Consider the following 19537-nt stretch of genomic DNA (forward strand, 5'->3'; position numbering starts at 1 on the left):
AGGGCCCCGGCGTGTGCCTCCGTCTGCAGGGAGGGGCTGCAGGGCGCGCACATTAATGCAATAAACCGCCAGCGCATCTGCTACGCTATCTTGCACACCCTCCAACGAAATCCACCGAAAAAAAAAAGCAGGACTCGGTTCTTGGGGGCCCTCCCACACTCCACTCCACTGGGATCACACAAGCGTCTGATTGGCCGCGGATGCGGCAACCGGGAGGGGGCGGGGGGGGGGGCGAGAACAATAGCATCATTCCGCCATAAAAAGAGTGGAGCTATGCCTTCGAGACGAAAACATTTCAGCAACAGAAGGCTCCATACAGCGGGGAGATAAACCCCCCCCACCCCCCTGCGCGGTCGTCAGGTGTTGCCATATTTCCAAGCACGCTGGATACTCGACACTGCATCCGCATCCTCCAAGTGCCTTCCCGCCGCTCCCCGCAGCCAACATGCCCAAAGGATTCCTGGTCAAAAGAAACAAGAAGTGTGCACATGTTTCCTACAGGACTCGGCCGGACGAGGACGACCTCCAGGAGCCCAGAACCCACCTCACCCGAGCTGCCTTCCCGAGCCACATCCAGCCATGCCTGACGCTGATGTGCGCGGCGGCGCCCAGCCCGGACCGCCCCGCGGCGTCGCCGGATCTCGCTGCTGCTGCTGCTGCGGCGGCGCCGGTGCCAAAAACGGAGAAGCCGGCCCAGTTCGGCAACCCCGAGACGGTGTGCCAAGCCCTGTACAGCCCGACCCGGCCCATCAGCAAGGAGCACGACAGGGCGTATTTCGAACGTAGTTTCAATCTGGGCTCGCCCATTTCTGCTGAGTCATTCCCGACACCTGCTTCGCTCTCCGGTCTGGACCACCTCCTGTACGCCCCGGTCGACTTGAAGATCGGCACCAGCAACAGCAGCCGAAGCGGAACCACCGGCATCGGCACCACCAGCAGCGGCACCGGCGGCGGCGGCGCGCTGCCGGCACCGAGCAACCGGCTCGCCGGCACCAAGAGACCCGCGGCCAAAGCCGCTCCCAAGAAACCCAAAGCCATCCGAAAGCTCAACTTCGAAGACGAGATGACCACCTCCCCCGTGCTGGGGCTGAAAATCAAAGAGGGTCCGGTGGAGGTGAAGCCCAGGGCGCACGCGTCCGGAGCCAACAAGCCGTTGGGGGAGTTCGTGTGCCAGCTCTGCAAGGAAGCCTACGCGGACCCCTTTTCCCTGGCCCAGCACAAATGCTCCCGCATCGTCCGGGTCGAGTACCGGTGCCCGGAGTGCGACAAGATGTTCAGCTGCCCCGCCAACCTCGCCTCCCACCGCCGCTGGCACAAACCCAGAACCAGCGGCGTCCCGCCCCCGTCCAAACCCGAAATGGCCAAAATGGCGCCCGCGGGTGTCAAATCAGCCTCCGAAGAAGCCAAAGACGCGAGCGACAGAGACACCCCGAGTCCGAGTCTGTCCGAGTCCGGTTCCGACGACGGCTCGTCGTACGACTGCCACTTCTGCGGGAAGAGGTTCAAGCGGCAAGCATACCTAAGAAAACACATCATGGGACACCAGGTGGTGCCGAAGAAAGTTCCGGAGGAGAACGGCTTCCCGGCGGAGCAGGTGCCGCCACCTTCGTCCTCTTCCTCTTCCTCCTTCCCAGAGGACGCCTCGAACCAAAGTCCCCTCAATCTGAGCCCCGCCGACCGCCTGCTGTGTCCCGTGTGCGGGGAGAGCTTCACCAGCAGGGCGGGCCAGGAGAGACACCTGCGCCTCATGCATTCGTCCCAAACGTACCCGTGCAAGTACTGCCCCGCCACCCTGTACAGCTCGCCGGGACTGACCAGGCACATAAACAAGTGCCACCCGTCGGAGAACCGCCAAGTGATCCTGCTCCAAATGCCCGTGCGGCCCGCCTGCTGAAACGCCGAACTTGTGCCTTTGCTGGAGGAAGAAGAGGACCAATAACAACAAAAAAGGAAAGTTTGAGGGGGTTCAAAACGAAACAAACAAAAGCTCCGAGTGGTGTCTAATTCCCTTCATGCCAATCAGTGATCGATGAGCGCTCTTTCGATTTCAACTTCGGCCTATTATGAGACGTTCTTTCCTCAAATTAGTTTACCGAGAAGCTTAGTTTTGACTGTTAAAAGGCTATTTTTTTTTTAGGACATGTACTCAATGATAGCTTCTAGACCTAAGAATTGTTCAGAAATCCGTCTACGCCTTTCTTTCTTTTTTCTTAAAAAAAAAAAAAAAGGATCACTTGTAGCTTTGTTATCGAAAGACAAAAAAAAGATCAAGTTTGTCTTAATGTGTGACTGAAGGATTGTCTGTTAAGTAGAACCACAAATGCCTTTAGTGTAGTCCCAAATAGCCTCCAATCCATCCAAATCCTGCTGTACAACTGCCTTAAAGAGTCAACATAGTTTTCATTTTTGAACGCTGGCACATATTTGAATGCTATTATTATTATTATTAATTATTATTATTACAATTGAAGATTGTTGCAATATTTTTTTTCGTCATCATATGTTTATTTATTTATTTATTCTAATGATTTTATGTAACTTATTGATGTGTTTGATGTGATTTCTCCCCTCTTCTGTGAATCGTTCTGGCAGTTTACATGTCGTTTAGCCAAATTGACTTTGTTTTTTTTGTTTTTTGTTTTTTTTAAATCTAATTTATGAGTTGTGACAAGTGTCGTGGGTCGGGTTCTAATCATCGATATCCACAACTCTTGTAAAAAGAAGAAAAAAATAAAAATAACACGAAGCTCTTAACTTAGATGCAATCTTTTTTAAGGATGTTATTTTTCCTAAATGTTGGCTTTTATAGCGCTTTGATTGTATGTGTATATTGTTGTTGTCTATCGAAAATAAGAATAAAAAAATATTTTCAAAATGACAATATTGTCTGAAGGTGGATTCACTTTGACAGGAAAAAAAAAATTAAATACATTCATTCAACGAAAGGAAAACGTGTCTATTACACAAATAAAGAAAAAAAAATGTGCATCATGAGTTGGAACACAATAATAAAACAATGCAGATCACAACTACATAGTCAAAGTTAGTTATTCAGGTAATTCATATACTAAATATAAACTAAACAGTACATATTACAGTTTACATAAATTATTATAAGCCTGTGCATATGATCTGGCTCCCAAAGTCAATGAAAAACTTTATAATAATAGTAATAATAATAATTATTATTTGGTGCAGTGGGGCAGGGGAAAGAAACTCAGGGCCTTTATAAAAAAAATAAAATAAAATAAAAGAAAATAAATAAATAAATAAAAAAATTGGCCCACTTCTGGTCTCATCACAAATTCCCTCAAAATAGACCTGAAACTTTTTTTTTTTTTGGTGCTTTACACAGATTTGTGACCTGCAGAAGCCGTTATTAGGAAACAATTACGGGATTATGATTTGACATTTGCTCCCTCCTCATTGGAAGTGGCAGCCTGGCAGCCTCTCAAATGAATTCTGTCGGAGTGCTTGAGTGAAAATCGGCCTTCTGCAGTGGCTTAACATCAGGAAGATTTAGCTGCAGGAGTCCACCTGCATCACCGAGAGTAAAAAAAATAACTAATGACTAAATAAAACTCTTTTTAGTTCTCTGGTCTGTGTTATATGAGTTTTCTTTTTTCAAGCTACAAGTTGCATATTTCCTGTCCATGCTCGAGACTTAAAAGTGAGGCAGTGAGCAGCTGAGCTCACCTCAGATTGCGCAATCCTCGACTCAAAGCAGAGAGAGAACATTGCCAAATTGCTATTCTACAATAGAGAAGCAATATTTCCAAGTGTTTGCTTCTGTCACTCATGAAATATTTGGATTGTAGTGAATTTCACATTTGTGTGTCACAAAAGTTTTGCTGATCCCATTAACTCATTCACTCCCAGCCTTTTTTTTCACAGAAGCAATCCCCTTCACTCCCGGATTACTCACTGAATTTTGACTGATTTTGCACTGCGCACAGAAAACATTAAAACATGGAACCTACCAAAATAAAGATTAAAGTCTCTTCTTTCATCGGGAAAAAAAAAAAGTACATACATCTGTTTCCGTTTTGTAGCTATTAGCATTAGAATATGGCTAAGTTTCACCGTTATGTACAAATCTATTTAGAATTGTGAGTAATTGAGCTTTTTTTTCCAACATGATCCTGGTTGATCTCCTTTACTCTGCTGCCACCAGCTGGTCGGTTGTGTAATAACTACCATTTCTTCAACTGCTCTTTGTAGTTGAGAGGCTGCATCCAAGCCTTCTGTATGCTCTAGCATAAAAAAAAACCCCGTATAAATACGTCTTTGGGACACATAAAACATTTAAAATAGAACGTATTTATACGTTTTTGGGAGCAAATGAGTTAAATGGCAGCTGAAGCCAGAGGTGAGGCAGACAATACTCTGCCTCGTCAAGATCGACCTCAACAATTCCAGCGGCTGCCAAATATTTAATAATAATAAGAATAAAAACTGATTAAAGTTTTTGAACATACCAATGCGCTGAATTTATTATGATTGCTTCAACTGCTCCTCCCTCCTTCCACATGCAATGGAGTAGCCCATCTTCTTATGAAACAAACGTGTTGGCGCCGTTGTGAGGAAAACGACGCAGAACTGACAGTTCAGAACATTTTGTTGCAAATGAAAGTGAAACATGGAAGCTCAATAAAGGATGTTGGCGATTAAATATCAGGTTGAAAAAAAATAAATAATGAAATAAACACAAATTTACCAGTTTGTGACTGGTGCCTCAGCAGTCATGAACCTCACTGGTGCTAACATGACATCCCGATGACACAAGATGGTTCCGAGGATCCGGGACGGGCGGCCCTAAAATTTCCTACCAAGGAGCGAAAATGAGCTTAACATTAGGCTTCTTTCTCATACTCGACTTTAGGGGCTCAAATTACAGTCAAGTGCTTTTCTGGCGTCTTTATGTGGGGAAAGAAAAAAAAAAAAAAAAAAAAAAAGGCGCGGCAGGGCACCCGAAGGTGCTTGGAGCGATTGCACCTGCACCTCCCAGCGAGGCTCCATTATGCAGGCCGCCTCCAAACGAGGTTGAGCAGCAGGGGAGACAGATGGGAGGAGGGGTCAGGTTACCCCCACTGCTGACTCGCCAGGCCTGGCCCGGGTCAGCAAGCCCACAGTAAGTGCAACTGCAACACAACGAGCACCAACGCGTTACGCAACATCAGCACCAAATCAAGCGCAAACGCGACAACGTACAATTTCAAATTGCATTTTAATGAAATGTTTGAATTTTCACATCTCTAATAAAAGATCATTAAAAACAAGTCTGATATGTTGACAAGAGATGAAATCTTCAAGATTTGTTTTTTTCTTTAAATCCCCCCCTGCACTTATACAAAATAATATATTACAGGTATTTATTTATATTAAGAAGGTGATCAAACCTTCAAATTTGACACACAAGAAATGCTAAAACAAGGAGGAGAAAAAAAATGATCACAAGCTGACTGTATTTTCTTCACTTTTTTTTTTTTTCTTGGTCCACCTACAATGACAAATATAATCACGATGCTACAATCTTTAGTTTCCGCATAGAAAACGGGCGGGGCTCAGTACCTCTAAAAAAAAAAAAAAAAGTGAAGAAATCACTGCTTAAAGGTTTATTTCAAGTGGCTTAAAAGGGGAATTAAAAAACCTTGACGGGAGGGGTCGTCACATTCTTCCTCTTACAACGAAAAACAAAAAACGTTTGCATCCATGAGCAAACAAACATAGCTGCAGTAGTGCAAGGAGGAAGAGGAGTGGAAAAGTAAGGCATACAAACACGCCAGATGGGGTTTAAGCTTGCAGCCTGGGCGGAGTCCTCAGAGGCTCGCTCCGTGTGCGTGGGGAACACCTGGCTGCCATGGCAACCCGGCAAGCTCGGAGAGGCGAGAGCGCCAGCCGGGCTGTTGCTCGGAGGCCTCCGAGAGTTCACCTCAGGCATGCCGGGCCGCAAACTCGAGCTCGCGGGCCATGGGAACGGGGAGGAGAGCCTCTCCGTTCCGTTCCGTTCCGATCCGTTCCGTTCCGTCGGCAGGGGGAAGCGTAATTAAGGGGAGCCGCCGTTGCCGATCCATCTGCTGCTGTTTTTGTCGGGGGAGGGGGGGGGGGGGGGGGGCTGAAGGGCGTCCGCGTTTTGCCTCAAAGGGCGATTGGACAGCATCAGAGTGGACAGATGATCCACAGGCACGTGAACACACACAAACAGCAGGAAGAATTCACGAAATAAGACTCACGATTTGAAGGGACAGTGAAGAGAGAGAAAAAAAGTTTGGCAGGATTAATTTTGACTTCGAAGTGAGAATTCCGACTTTAAAGTAAGAATTCTGACTTTATTGTCAGAATTCTGAATTTATTAGCGCTACTATTATTCTAACTTTAGTCAGAAATCTGAGAATAAAGTCAGAATTGTGACTTGAAAGTGAGAATTCTGAGAATAACGTAAATTCTTACTTTAAAAGTCAGAATTTTCACTTTCAAGTCAGAATTCTGACTTTATTCTCAGATTTCTGACTTTAATCTCAAAATTGTGATTTTATTAGTGCTACTATTCTGAGAATGAAGTCAGAATACTGACTGTAAAGTGACAATTTTTAGATTAAAGTCAGAATTCTCACTTTAAAGTCAGATTTTTTAAAGTCAGAATTCTCATTTTGAAGTCAGAATTTTTAGATTAAAGTCAGAATTTTCATTTTAAAGTCAGAATTTTTAGATTAAAGTCAGAATTCTCACTTTAAAGTCAGAATTTTTAAAGTCAGAATTCTCATTTTGAAGTCAGAATTTTTAGATTAAAGTCAGAATTTTCATTTTAAAGTCAGAATTTTTAGATTAAAGTCAGAATTCTCACTTTAAAGTCTGAATTTAGATTAAAGTCAGAATTCTCATTTTGAAGTCAGAATTTTTAGATTAAAGTCAGAATTTTCATTTTAAAGTCAGAGTTCTGACTTTAATCTAAAAACTCTGACTTTATTAGTGCTTACTATTATTCTGACTTTAATCATAATTCTGAGAATATAGTCAGAATTGTGACTTTAAAGGGAGAATTCTGAGAATAAAGCGCATTCTTGCTTTAAAGTCAGAATTTTGAGTTTAATCTCAATATTATGACTTTATTAGTGCTACTATTATTCTGACTTCAGTCAGAATTCTGAGAATAAAAGTCAGAATTATGACTTTAAAGTGAGTATTCTCACATGAATTAAAGTCAGAATTTTGGCCCTCATCCTCTTCTGTACTACCTTGTATTTATGCTGAACACAGAAGAGAAATACAATTTAAAGCAATATACATTCAATGCTATATAGTTGATCCAAGGGGCATTTAAAAAAAAAAAAAAAAAGCGTGCAAAGGAAAAAAAAAAAAAAAATCAATGGCTTGAATGTTGGAATGTCGATGTCACAGGACAGGGAAACGAATGGAAGAGGAAAGAGACAGCAGGAACTTATTCAATTACCGGACACGAGCCCACGTTAACAACATCACAATGCAATTACAAACGCAGTCTTTTCTCATTCCAGCAGACTTGCATGAATCAAATCTTGACACAATCTATCTGAATCCATTTAAAAAAGGAACATTAGAGTGATTTAAAAAAAAAAAAAAAAAAAAAGAGAGAGACCGCAACAAGTTTCAGTTCCACTCAAGTTAGAAAGATGTCAGCGATCGTCCACTCTAGCTTCAAAAAGAGCAAGTGCAGCTGCTACAGACTGGCCAAAACTTGCGTTGGGGATCACTACACATAAGTAGCACCCTTCAACAGAAATGGGGGAGAAAAAAGGTTTTTAAAAGCAGGTCTATATCTGGTAATTAGCATAAAACAGCCAAAGGAAAAAACGTCTCCCATTTCCTCAAATGCATTCGAGGACAAGAAAAAACAAAACGAAACTGCTCACAGTCAAAATGGCCGACACAGCTTAGAGGCTAATGTTCTGTTTCAAGAGGAAATGTCCGAACAAAACGAGTGATTGCCAACTTCAATTAAAAATCGCATCGGCCCTCATCTGCCACGAGCGACACAAAAAAACAACAACAACAACAAAAACAGGATCACGTTTCTCGCAGCGAAAAAATTGGAGGCTGTACTTCAGCTCAATTGGACGATTTGCTGATGGCGCTGGCCGATCGCCGGAGCCTTCCGGAGACTCGGTTCCTGGCGGAGCGGGGCAGGGTGGGGGAAACCTGGTCAACAGGGTCCGAGGAGTAGGCGGAGACTTCAGTGTTGGAGCTGCTGGAGAGGGAACCTGCAAATGACAGGTTTGTTACGCTGTGGCGTTATCTCGGAGGGCTTTTCATGCGGGCGGCCTAGCCCCCCCCCCCAAAAAAAAATAAAAAAAAATAAAAAAAAATAATAAAATCCCTAACTTCAATATTACCATAAAGACATGAGGAAGCAAACACAGTGGAGCCTCTAAAGTCGAAAAGAATCCCACTATGAAATCTTAATTACACACAGTCATTCATTCACTGCCATTGACGGCTATAAACGTCAAAATTCAATTTTAACTGGACTGGCAGTGGATGAGTTAAAAACAAAAACAAAAAGCATGAAAAAGTCTCCAAAATAATATCCACTCATCGTTGTCGTTTCCCCGGAGCAAAAATATTTGCCTCTGAGTGTTGTTGTGTGTTCCGTTTGTAGGGGTTGAATGAGTGGAAATATTTCACAGTCAACTACAAAGCGATGCAAGCCAACTGTAAGTTGATTAATCGACGATTGATATATTTTTTTCAGCACGGTACAGCACTCCAATTGTTTTGTGGCGCAGAACGGTTGAAATTTTGACACATTTTGACGAACACGCATCGAACCAAATGATTCAAAATTTTGAAAATTTTTGTCACTTGCTGTCAACCGTAAACGACATCACAGTTGTTCAGGGCTCAGCCAAACTCAGAAAACAGGTGAGCCGTGATTGGTCCTTACCTGAACCCTTCGGCACTGCAATGTCATTTTCAGTCAACAGCACGTGGCAGTAACAAGACAAAATGGCCGCCCGTTGAGATGGCCAAAAGCGGGTGGATTTTGTTGCGTAATTCATACTCCACAAAACGCAATATTAATCAGAATGGCGCGTTGAGACTAGTGGGGGTGCGTATTACATATTAATGTAAAGAACATTTTGGGGTTGGATTCCCCCTTTGTCGTTAAAAACTTCAATGAACAAACAAATAATGATTTTAAATGATTTTAAGATTCATACTAAACAATAAAATAAATAAATAACATTCTAATTTCTTTCTACGCGAAAGAAAAATGCAACATGGTTGCATTAATCTTTTGATGCTGGTTGGGCTAAACTATCACATTCGTAATTTTTGGATGAACAGTTTTAAGTTGTACACCTCGGCGGCCTTTAGAGGTTCCACTGTCAGCCATTTTTGAAAGTTCCTGCTGTTCCACATGCTGAGGAAAGCAGAGCTTGTGAAAGGAGGAACTAGATCGTCAAGATGATTCTGTGAGAAAGAAAAGGAAGAAAGCGTTGTTGCGACGAGAAAAATCAGACATGATGGTTTTGTTGTGCACCGTTTTTGCGCGCGCCCTTTTTGTCCCCCCCAAAAAAGCTTCACGCGACGAATGATGGAAAAGGCGGGGAGGCGGGCCCGCCATGTTGGCGAGGACAATCAAATGTCGGCCTGACTTCCTTGGTCAACCTGCAAAACGCCCCCCCGCCGCCCGCCTTTTGCCCCATCATGCGAGTTTAAACAACTCCTCGGCTTTGTTGGGAAAGCATCTGGTTGCCTATTTTCTTTCCCTGTCCTTTTATTTGCTGCCATTTTTTTTTTTTTTTTTTTTTTTGCATCTCGAGCATCTCGAGTTGCAGCGGCTAAAAGGAACGGCAGATGGCTGAAGTAACAGACACTCGGCAGCACAGTGGACACCAGCAGCAAGCATCCAGGGGATAAAAAAGTGGGTGGGGGGTTGGGGGGTCCGAACATTCTCAAATCTGCATATGAATATGGAACAAAAAAATAAATAAAAAATGGGCCCGGTTCTGCTAAACATGGGGGCCGTCCATATCTGCATTCCTGTATTCGTCGACACTAATTCCTACAGTAAACACTGATTACGTGCTACAATCGAATTGAGCATAAAGGAAAATGATAGACAGGAAGAAGTTCTCATTAGTTTGCGATTGCGGCGCAGTTTCGCCCACTCGGTCTTCCCGATCCATTTAGTGGCCCATTAAAACAATCCGGCTCCAAGCAGCGCCGTCTCTCACGACGTGCGGTTGCTCGTGTGGCCTTATTATGAAAGAAAAAAAGTTGCAGTGAGTCACTTGTTGTTGTTTCCATAGCTAGCTGTGCTAATAGTTTGTTCCATCATTGTTTTTTTTGTTGTTTTTTTTCAAGGCCGATACCGATTATTAGTACAGGGTTTCTGCAGGCAAACTGAATTTCAAGCTTTTTAGTGCAACATTGAATTAATTTAATGCTCATGTCGTACTCTATACATAAACACATATGCATATACTATTTATATATTTGGGCTGTCAACTACAGTTTTTAATCGTAAATAACCGCATAATTTCGATAGTTAATCGCAAATTAATCAGACGTCATATCTGTTTCAAGTTTTTCACACTTAACATAAAAGTGGACAAAAATAGTTACCAAATACTGTATAAATGTGGTGGTATCGTTAATTCATTGATACAGTAACTTTATAGTAAGTAATTCGTGAAGTTATTAGAAGTTAAAAAGATACTTAACAGTTAAAAATAGTGTGAAACATTCAGTCATAGATTTGTGTTGAGGTAATTTTTCTGCCACTAGGTGGCATTAGTGTTTCATGTTGGACGTTGGTGACAGGAACAGTGCTTTTTTTTTTTTGTTTGTTTTCAAATTCACAGCAATTGTAAATTACAACTAGTCACCGGTCCGCCACAAATAAATATGTTTGAATCACATTTATTATTTCTATATTGTGTTATAGTGACTCCTTTGGACAACATTATATGTAAAACAAAAGCACAAATAACAATGTTTTGACAATTATTGTATTCAATTATTTTTAATGCCATTATAGGCCTTAATTTTAGAAAAATCTATTTAATGACTTAATGCAGACTGATAACTGATATGTGGAACCGATGTTAATTTTTACAAAAAGGGAAATATTATTTCTTAAATAAGATGTTTATGATACAACTTTTTTTGTTTATTTATTTTTTAATCTTAGCTAATAGATGTGTTTATTTGAAAATGTTAACAAAATGTTCAGGGACCGCACAGGGTCATTCGGATGTCATAAAGAGTTAAAAACTTACAAAGTAAACAACTCCCTATTGTTTTCTACTGTAAAGTTTTCCAAAATAGCTGCAATGTTATACTTTTACTTGTCTTACTTTTAATTTCAATCAAAAGCTGAACGTGCAGAGAGTTCCAAGCATCTCATAAAGTGAACTAAAAACTTAAATAAATAGACCTCCGAAAATTAACAGTTTGAAATCGATCTATTATCGGCCGTCAGACGTCGACATTTGTCAAAACGCTGAACATCGGCGCCGATAATCCGTCTACGCTTCAAAGCAGTCGATGGGACGTCACCAAAAAAAAAAAAAAAAAAAAAAATTGCGGTTGGGGTCCCAATGGTCCCCTCCACGGCAGTTCAAACAAGGCTTCACATGACAAAGACGTCTTCCAGTGCGGCAGGTGTTGGTCTCAGAGTCTGCCTCGGGCAAACAGGCGCACTCCAACAGGAGGAAATTCAGGGGGAGGGGCACGTGGCTTTCAAAGAAAAGAGGGGAAAAAAAAAAAAAAAGCGTTTGCGGAGAAAAAGAGAGAAAAAAGGAGCTCGGCATGCACAAGCAAGGGCCAGAAGTGTCGTCGTATTGTTCATGCTGCTACTTAGTCAGGTGCTAATTGTCGCCACCGCTCTCAATTACCAGCCTGGCCTCGACAGGAGGACACCCAGACAGCAAAGCGCCTGCTTTGCGCTGTCCCCTTCCCTTTGTCAGTGTGATCAGTAAATAAAGATTGGTTAGTAGTGGATGGGAAAAAAAAAAAAAAAGAAGGGGGCGGGGTGGGCTTGAGTTACAACAGCCAGGATGCATGAACGAGCCGAGGGCAGGTTGTCGCCCTGACCCGGGTGCTTACCTTCGTCATATACAGTATTTGGCCCTTTAAGATAAATTTAATCTAAAAAGGGAAAAAAAAAAAGAAAAAGAAAAGAAATAGAGCATCACGTGAGACAGCAGTGGACAGACAACACGACAGCACAGCGAACACAACACCAGGCTGCTGCTGAACATCCCGGTTAGTTGGCACTGGAAGGTTTAACCTCACTTCAGGTTAACTGTGTACCTTTCACCCCCCCCCCCCCCCCCCCCCCCCCCCCCAATAGGTCTGCTGTCAATGCCGAAAGTACGCGCGGTGGCCAGTTCAAATGGTAAGAAATGGGGATGTAACGATATCCAAACATCACGATACGAGAATATCACGATATGGTGGTCACGATACCATAATTATCACGATATTGTGGGGAGGTTCGCGGTACAAAAAAAGCTCACAATGTTGTAAAAACAAAAAAAGAGCTCATACTAAAAAAAAAAAAAAAAAAAAAAAAAAATATATATATATATATATATATATATATATATATATATACACAATTTCTAATAATACTTAAAGGTACACTTGACTTATTTAGCCCATTCTAGCAATAAAAAGTTAATATTTTGTCTGTAATTTATTTGATACTTTCATTATTTTTCACGTACAATTAGTACCTTTAAAAAGACATTTTGCAACTTGCTGTCGACTGAAAATGACATCACAAGGGGCTCAGGTGACCAATCCCAGCTCAGCTTGTGAATGTCACATGACCAAACCTAGAAAACAGGTGAGCTGTGATTGGTTACCTGAGCCCTTGTGATGTCATTTTCAGTCGACAGCAAGTTGCAAAATGTCTTGAAAGGTGCCAATTGGACGTGAGAAATAATGAAAGTATCAAATTAATTATAGCCCAAATATTAACTTTTTATTGCTATAATGGGCTCAATATAGGAAGTATCCCTTTAACATTGAGGCACTTACTTGCTAATGGGAGCACACATTGAGTTCCTCCACATAATGATTCGGTTCACAAGCATATTGCGGGCCCCTTCATTTGACAATTAGCATGGATTTTAAACATAGAAGGGCCAAAACATGCCTTGTGAAAATTAAACTGCACTAAAAAGCTAGCCACCAGAGGGTGCTAGAACTGCACAAATGGAAATCAACTTTTTTTTTTTTTTTTTTTAACATTGTGCAGCTTTTAATATCGTGACATAATATCGTGATATTGTGACAATTTTAATATCACAATATCACGATATTGCCATTATCGTTACATCCCTAGTAAAAACACACTCAAGACAACATCTCAAGAGTTGTGAATCTCAGGCCAAGGCTTTGCACTCACTGACGATATTAGTGAACAAACGCTGGCGAATGACATAATGAAACAGTTACAAAGTGCACAACTCATGCAAGATGCCAGGATGCTGTTGTAAAGTTGCGGGGTGAGGTCAAGACGCACTGCGGAGGTTTACTAACGCACCAAGATGGCGGGAGGCGGCAACGTTACAGTGAAACACTGAATCACTGCAGGGGCACTTAGCACATAGCATGCAGCATATGCACTTTCAGTGGATCATGCGCCCCCCCCGCCAGGTATCTATTAATGGCTGTGAGGCTTGGGGGTGACCTCAAGGAACATACAAGATGTCGGTGGGCTGCGGCTGGGCGTCATGCCGAGTGCGGAGGAGGCAAAGCAAGAGTCTTACAGTCCAGTTTGGCCCAAGGGCATCCCATGTCCCAAAGCATTCCCGGCCAACGCCTGCACGCTGTCATGAGGCATGGATGACATGTTAGTGGCAGCAATGGGAAGGCGCACCGGCGAGGAGGGAAGGACAGGACAAACAGGGAAGACATACACAACAGAAGACAACAATATTGGGCTGTTTGACAGGATGGTAACATTTTTTTTTTTTTTTTTTTTTTCCAGGTATCCGTACTCGCGTTGCGGTTGTTTAACGACCAGAGAGTGAAAATGAAAATAGAAAATTGCCATGAAGGGGAAGTCAACATTAAACATTTCTTGTAGGGGTGTTAAAAAAAAAATCGATTCGGCGATATATCGCGATACTACATCGCGCGATTCTCGAATCGATTCAATAATCGGCAGAATCGATTTTTTATTTTATTTTATTTTATTTTTTTAGGATTCACACCTTGAGCATGGAAGAATGTTATATGAACGGAACAAGCCTTAATATTTTATTTTAATGCTGTTCAAACATGAAACAGATTACAACCTCTATAAGACTGAAATTTCAGATCAATAAATAATACATTTTCATATAAATCTTACACTCTACAAGCTTACTGATTAGTATTTTCTAAATTTTAATGAAAAAAAATCGCAACAATCGACTTATAAATTCGTATCGGGATTAATCGGTATCGAATCGAATCGTGACCTGTGAATCGTGATGCGAATCGAATCGTCAGGTACGAGGCAATTCACACCCCTAATTTCTTGACAATAATATATGTGACCTCACTAGTCAAAAAATGACATTCTGATTAACTCATTCACTCGCAGCCATTTTCACATTTCGCAATCCCGTTCGCTGTTTTACTGGATTTTGACGGATTTTGCAAGGCCCACAGAATATTGTGTTCTATTGCTATCAAAGCATGGAACCCTATCAAAAGAAAGATTAAAGTCTCTTCTTTCATCAGGAAAAAAAATATGTTTCTATCTGTTTCCGTTTTGCAGCAATTAGCATTAGAAGAGAGCTAAGTTTCATCAGTTTTCACAAATCTATTTAAAATTCTAAGTAATTGAGCTTTTTTTTTCTAGCTTGCCCTGGTTAATCTCCTTTGCTCTGCTGCCACCTGCTGGCCGTTTGTGTAATAACTACCATTTCTGCAACCGTTCTTTGCAGTTGAGAGGCTGCATCAAAGCCTTCTGTATGCTCTAGCATAAAAAAAAAAAAAAAAAAAACGTATAATACATCTTTGGGACACTTCTAACATAAAACAAAACGTATTTACACGTTATTGGGAGCAAATGAGTTAAACAAAAAAAATATTAGTGTCAAAGTCACTGTTGTGGAGAAAATTTCTCTTTTCATAACAAGCTCGTTTTCTCCTTTTCAAATTTTCGCTCAATGTCACTCAAATGACCTCTTTTCAAATGGTGATTACTAAAGAATGGAATAAGGTAGAAACATACTTTTTTTTTTCCCAACGAAAGAATGGAATGCAAGCTTTCATGTGGTACCAACGTTGTATATGTAGCAAAAGAACACAATATTCTGTTTGCCTTGAAAAACGAGTTAAAATGCTCGAAATCAGCTGGCACTGCGTTTTTTGTTGTTTTTTTTTTTGTGATAACATGTGGCAATAAAAGATTGCGTCACTCATTTAAGTTTGTTTATTTCTCCACTCACCAGTTCATCACGTTAATACCAATTTTTTGACGTCCTAAAATAGCAGCTGTAATTTAGCGATGACGGAAGCGCAGTTAAAATAAACAATAGCTTGGCTTGAAATAATGACGGATTGACGATGACAAAGGGGTGTCCCGAAAATTCAGCGATCCGCCCACCTCTGCAAAATAGTGTTTTACATACGGCATTTCGACGATTTACTTGCGCAAATACAAAAAGCACATGTGCAAACCTCTTCAGATTTTTCGCCACAGCTGCTGTCTCTCAATTCACATTTTAACAATTAAAAAAATAAAGGTGATTTATACATTTAAAAAAAACCGAACAGTATCGACGGCGCGCTATTGTACACGTCGCTTCCCTCCAGAATGCGCGTCGAGTCCCGATGGAGGAGAAAAGTGCAATCCTGTATTGATTTGCGTGCAGCTGCGGATCGATCGGTGCCGCTCCAAGTAGGAAGAACAAGATAAGGCGCGCTTTGGATTCTATTCATCATCAAGTGATAAGAGTCCTGCGCTGACATCCGCGAGCTGCCGTTTGCCGGATGGATCCCTTAAGTGTTGGCGAATGATCTCATGGCGACACTGAGAGCCATTTAACAGGGCTGCTTATATTCATGGGAAAAGACAAAGTGGCTCGAGGAGCGCGTCTTTGAAGTCAGCGGCGAGCCAGGCCTGTTGTTTGGCATTGAATAGGGGAAAGGTTGAAGAAGAAGCAAAGATGGAGACGATGAGTGCCGGCAGGTGCGTCCGTCCCGCCGCGATCGAAATAAAGACGATACGGAAGGAACATGAATGGCATCGGATGGGGAAACAAGGGGACAAAATGAGGAGAGTGAATGTAAGGAAGTGCATTATGGGTTGATCCCTCACCTGTCCCGCTCGCCGGGTAGCCCGGGGAGGGAGAGAACACCTGCGAGGCAAAGTCCTCAAATGTCATGACCTCTCTGTGATTCTGGACAATGGCTTCCAGGTAGAGCGCCCTCTCTTCATAGCTGGTTAACTCTCGTTAAGGAATATGCAATACGAAAAGGGGAAAAAAAAGCAGTAAAGTCAAACTTAAACTTGCATTTTATTTTATGAAAATTCCTTCTAAAATGTACTCAAATTCAATTCAAAACTAATGAAAAATAATGATATTTTTGGCAACATTGCATTTTGTGAAAACAGCTCTTGATCGAAACCATAATTACATGGAAAACAAACAAACAATTGAATGCAAATTTACTATACTGTCCTTGATTGTCCATAACGGCAAAATACAAACGTAAACAAAATGTACTGGATTAAAAACAAGTTGAAACAAGCTGGAGACGTATCAGGTCTGTCTGAGAAACTCAGAATGATCTTAAACCAACACAACATAGCGGTTAAACCTCTAACCTGGTAAGACCCTGAGAAATAGGCTGGACAACACCATCATCAGAAAAAGCAATCTGGCGTGTGCAGTGAGGAATGCACAGATTGTATACGTTGAGGGAAACCAAAGAACCGCTGAGCGGATGCAAGACAGCACAGATGGGCCAACTCGACAGGTCAAGACTCGGTCAAGACCTGCGCCTCAAAAACAATGATCACTCTTTTGGGGACAGAATAAATACATGAATAAACAAACAAATAAATAAATAAATAGAGTCTAGAGATAAAATAGTGTAGTGTGAGAACAGTAGCAACACCGAGGGCTGTGCAATTGAAATTCAATTTCAATTATTACACTCCACATTTACAAAATTGGCATATTCGTAAAAAATACCTCAAAGATTAGTAATACTAATAATATTGAGCTTTTAATTTATATATTTGCACTTTTTATTTTAAAATGACTAATTTAATAAATCTTGTTTGGTCCAAAAGGAACTTGCACAATTATAGTGTTTCAAAGAAATGTATTTGTCTAAATATTTTTATGTTTAAACATTTTGTCCCATAAAAAAAAAAAAAAAAACAGTCCTAATCGTGATTTCAATTATTACCAAATTAATCGTGATTAATATTTTCTTCAAAATTGAGCAGCCTAAGCAACACCAATGTGAATTAACTCCCTCGTTTACATTTGAGAAACAGCACAAAAGCAATTTGAACGTGTATATTGTAATGATTTGTGAAATGCTAAAATACATTTTCAAAGGTTATTTTTCAACAATTCATTTGATTTATCCTTAACTTCTGTCGACGTGCCAAGTGGGTCACAACTTCGCGGCAATCGGAAAATGCGGGTTCCCAGTGCGACGGCGAGACAATCACCGCAGCTCCAAACAATCTCCCCCTCCCCCTCTCTAATAGAACCCCAGCAGCAGGCAACACGTCTCCCGCTACCCTCTCTGATACGCCGCTCGCCACTTCTCGGCGTCATCACGGGGAAAATTGAAGCCATTTGAAATTCAGAGTGACAAGCGGCGACTGGAGCCTGCGCAGCCGGTCAGCGGGACGGACGGCCGGATTGAAAATGACGGGAGCGGTCCAAATAAATAAACGGGGCTGCAAAATCGCTGCGGGCGAGGGTAGTAAACAGTCTGACGGCCATTATCGTGTCATTATTGAAGATGAAGCGTGCCAAAATCTGTTGTGGAATGGAGGCCGCGCTTGGGTAAAATATGCTAAAGGGAAGTAAAGATGTCTCTCTGATGGCATGATGACAGCGAGCGCTATTCAACAATGACTGATTATTGTCTGTTTACCACAATGTATCTTCCCACTGACTGTATATTCCGATCACGCTTTTACTACCAAACAGTTCAACAGCCCATCCCAGTCGGAGAGGCCGCCACTGGGCGCTAACTAAAGCCAAGGATGAACCAGGTTGAGCTGAGATAGGTTGGACAGGGCTGAGAAGCTCCAGTCTGGGTTGGTCAGATAGGACGAGACAGTGACTGGGCAGGAGGCCCGCTGCGGGCACATGCCGCCACAGCGGGGGCCAAGGCAGACACATGACCAATGGCTTTGAGGACACCGTGGCAAAGTGGGCTTGACGGGCAGCTGAGCCGGGACACTCCAACGGCTAAGATGGCCAAGCTGCTCCCTTCGGGGGTACCGAAAAGACAAAAGCTAGCGTGAAGCAGCAGGAAGTTTCAGATTAAGATCTGCGTTTACGTTGTGGACAACATTTGTGAAACATTCGGGATAACCTGTTTACATGCGTGAGCAGACGAGAGCTACTCCCGCATACATATTTTTGATTGAAAGCGTGACACGGGGGACAACGTTATTATGCAAAATAGACATCATTTCCGCTTTTAACTTTCTACGGTCAATAAAAGACATTATATTCATGTCACTCACCACACTAATAAAGTAGTCAGCTTCCTCCTCGCTCCAAAAGCGCGGTTACGTCCGGCATCGCCATGTTTAACCATTTTTGTTTACTGCTAACTGAAGCATTTCCACCACGGTGACAGAAAATAACGTGAAAACACCACAAAGAAATCAAAGTATTCAAGTTAGGCCGTTTAGCGAGTGGCAACATAAAATGGCCGCCGTATACACAAGTACCGTATTTTCACAACTATAAGGCGCACCTTCAATGAATGACATATTTTAAAAATTTTTTCCATATATGAAGCGCTACAGTAGAGGCTGGGGTTACATTATGCATCCATTAGATGGTGCTGCGCTAAAGGGAATGTCAACAAAACAGTCAGATAGGTCAGTCAAACTTTATTGATAGATTACAAACCAGCTTTCTGACAACTCCATTCACTCCCAAAATGAATAAACAGCTGTTTTATTATTTTCTCTGAGCTAAAGTATTCGTATTAGCTAGCGATCCAAGATGGTGGGATCTTCTGCGCATGCGCGTCACCGATCGGGTCGCCGATAGCGTCTTGACCTGTTGCGGCTCAATATTGATCCATATATAAGGCGCACCGGATTATAAGGCGCATGGTCAGCTTTTGAAAAAAATTTGAAGGCTCTTAGGTGCGCCTTATAGTCGTGAAAATACGGCACATAGTAAATTCTGTTGAGTAAATTAGACTCTAACCAGAGTCAAATTTACACTTGGAAGAGAGTAAAAGAAAAAAAAAAACAAAGTCACTCAAGGGTTGAGGAACAAATCCACAACTTCAGCATTCAATCTACTCCCAGAGCCATAAAGATCCT

The 19537-nt window shown here is 42.0% G+C and overlaps 2 protein-coding genes across 6 annotated transcripts in view; one reads left to right on the forward strand and one right to left on the reverse strand.

Annotated features, from left to right (window-relative positions):
* Positions 1–322: 322 nt before the first annotated feature.
* insm1b (insulinoma-associated 1b) lies at positions 323–2881 on the forward strand. The gene has a single exon (XM_077539922.1). It carries the CDS (start codon positions 446–448, stop codon positions 1892–1894), a length of 1449 nt encoding a protein of 482 aa, XP_077396048.1. The 5' UTR covers positions 323–445; the 3' UTR covers positions 1895–2881.
* Positions 2882–5208: 2327 nt separating this feature from the next.
* ralgapa2 (Ral GTPase activating protein catalytic subunit alpha 2) overlaps positions 5209–19537 on the reverse strand; it is a 96451-nt gene continuing 82122 nt past the window's right edge. For 3 of the 5 annotated variants that reach the window (XM_077538489.1, XM_077538490.1, XM_077538485.1), the window contains 2 exons: positions 16313–16434; positions 5209–8237 (listed from right to left, as the gene is read on the reverse strand). In XM_077538489.1, the coding sequence (XP_077394615.1) occupies positions 8086–8237; positions 16313–16434 (274 nt within the window). In that variant the 3' untranslated portion in view covers positions 5209–8085. Of the gene's footprint in view, positions 8238–12093; positions 12136–12992; positions 13827–16312; positions 16435–19537 lie in introns of those variants that run through there. The other 2 variants (XM_077538488.1, XM_077538487.1) reach the window with 2 other exon arrangements.

This window comes from Festucalex cinctus, chromosome 12 (assembly GCF_051991245.1).
Source record: "Festucalex cinctus isolate MCC-2025b chromosome 12, RoL_Fcin_1.0, whole genome shotgun sequence".
In the NCBI taxonomy this organism is placed as follows: domain Eukaryota; kingdom Metazoa; phylum Chordata; class Actinopteri; order Syngnathiformes; family Syngnathidae; genus Festucalex; species Festucalex cinctus.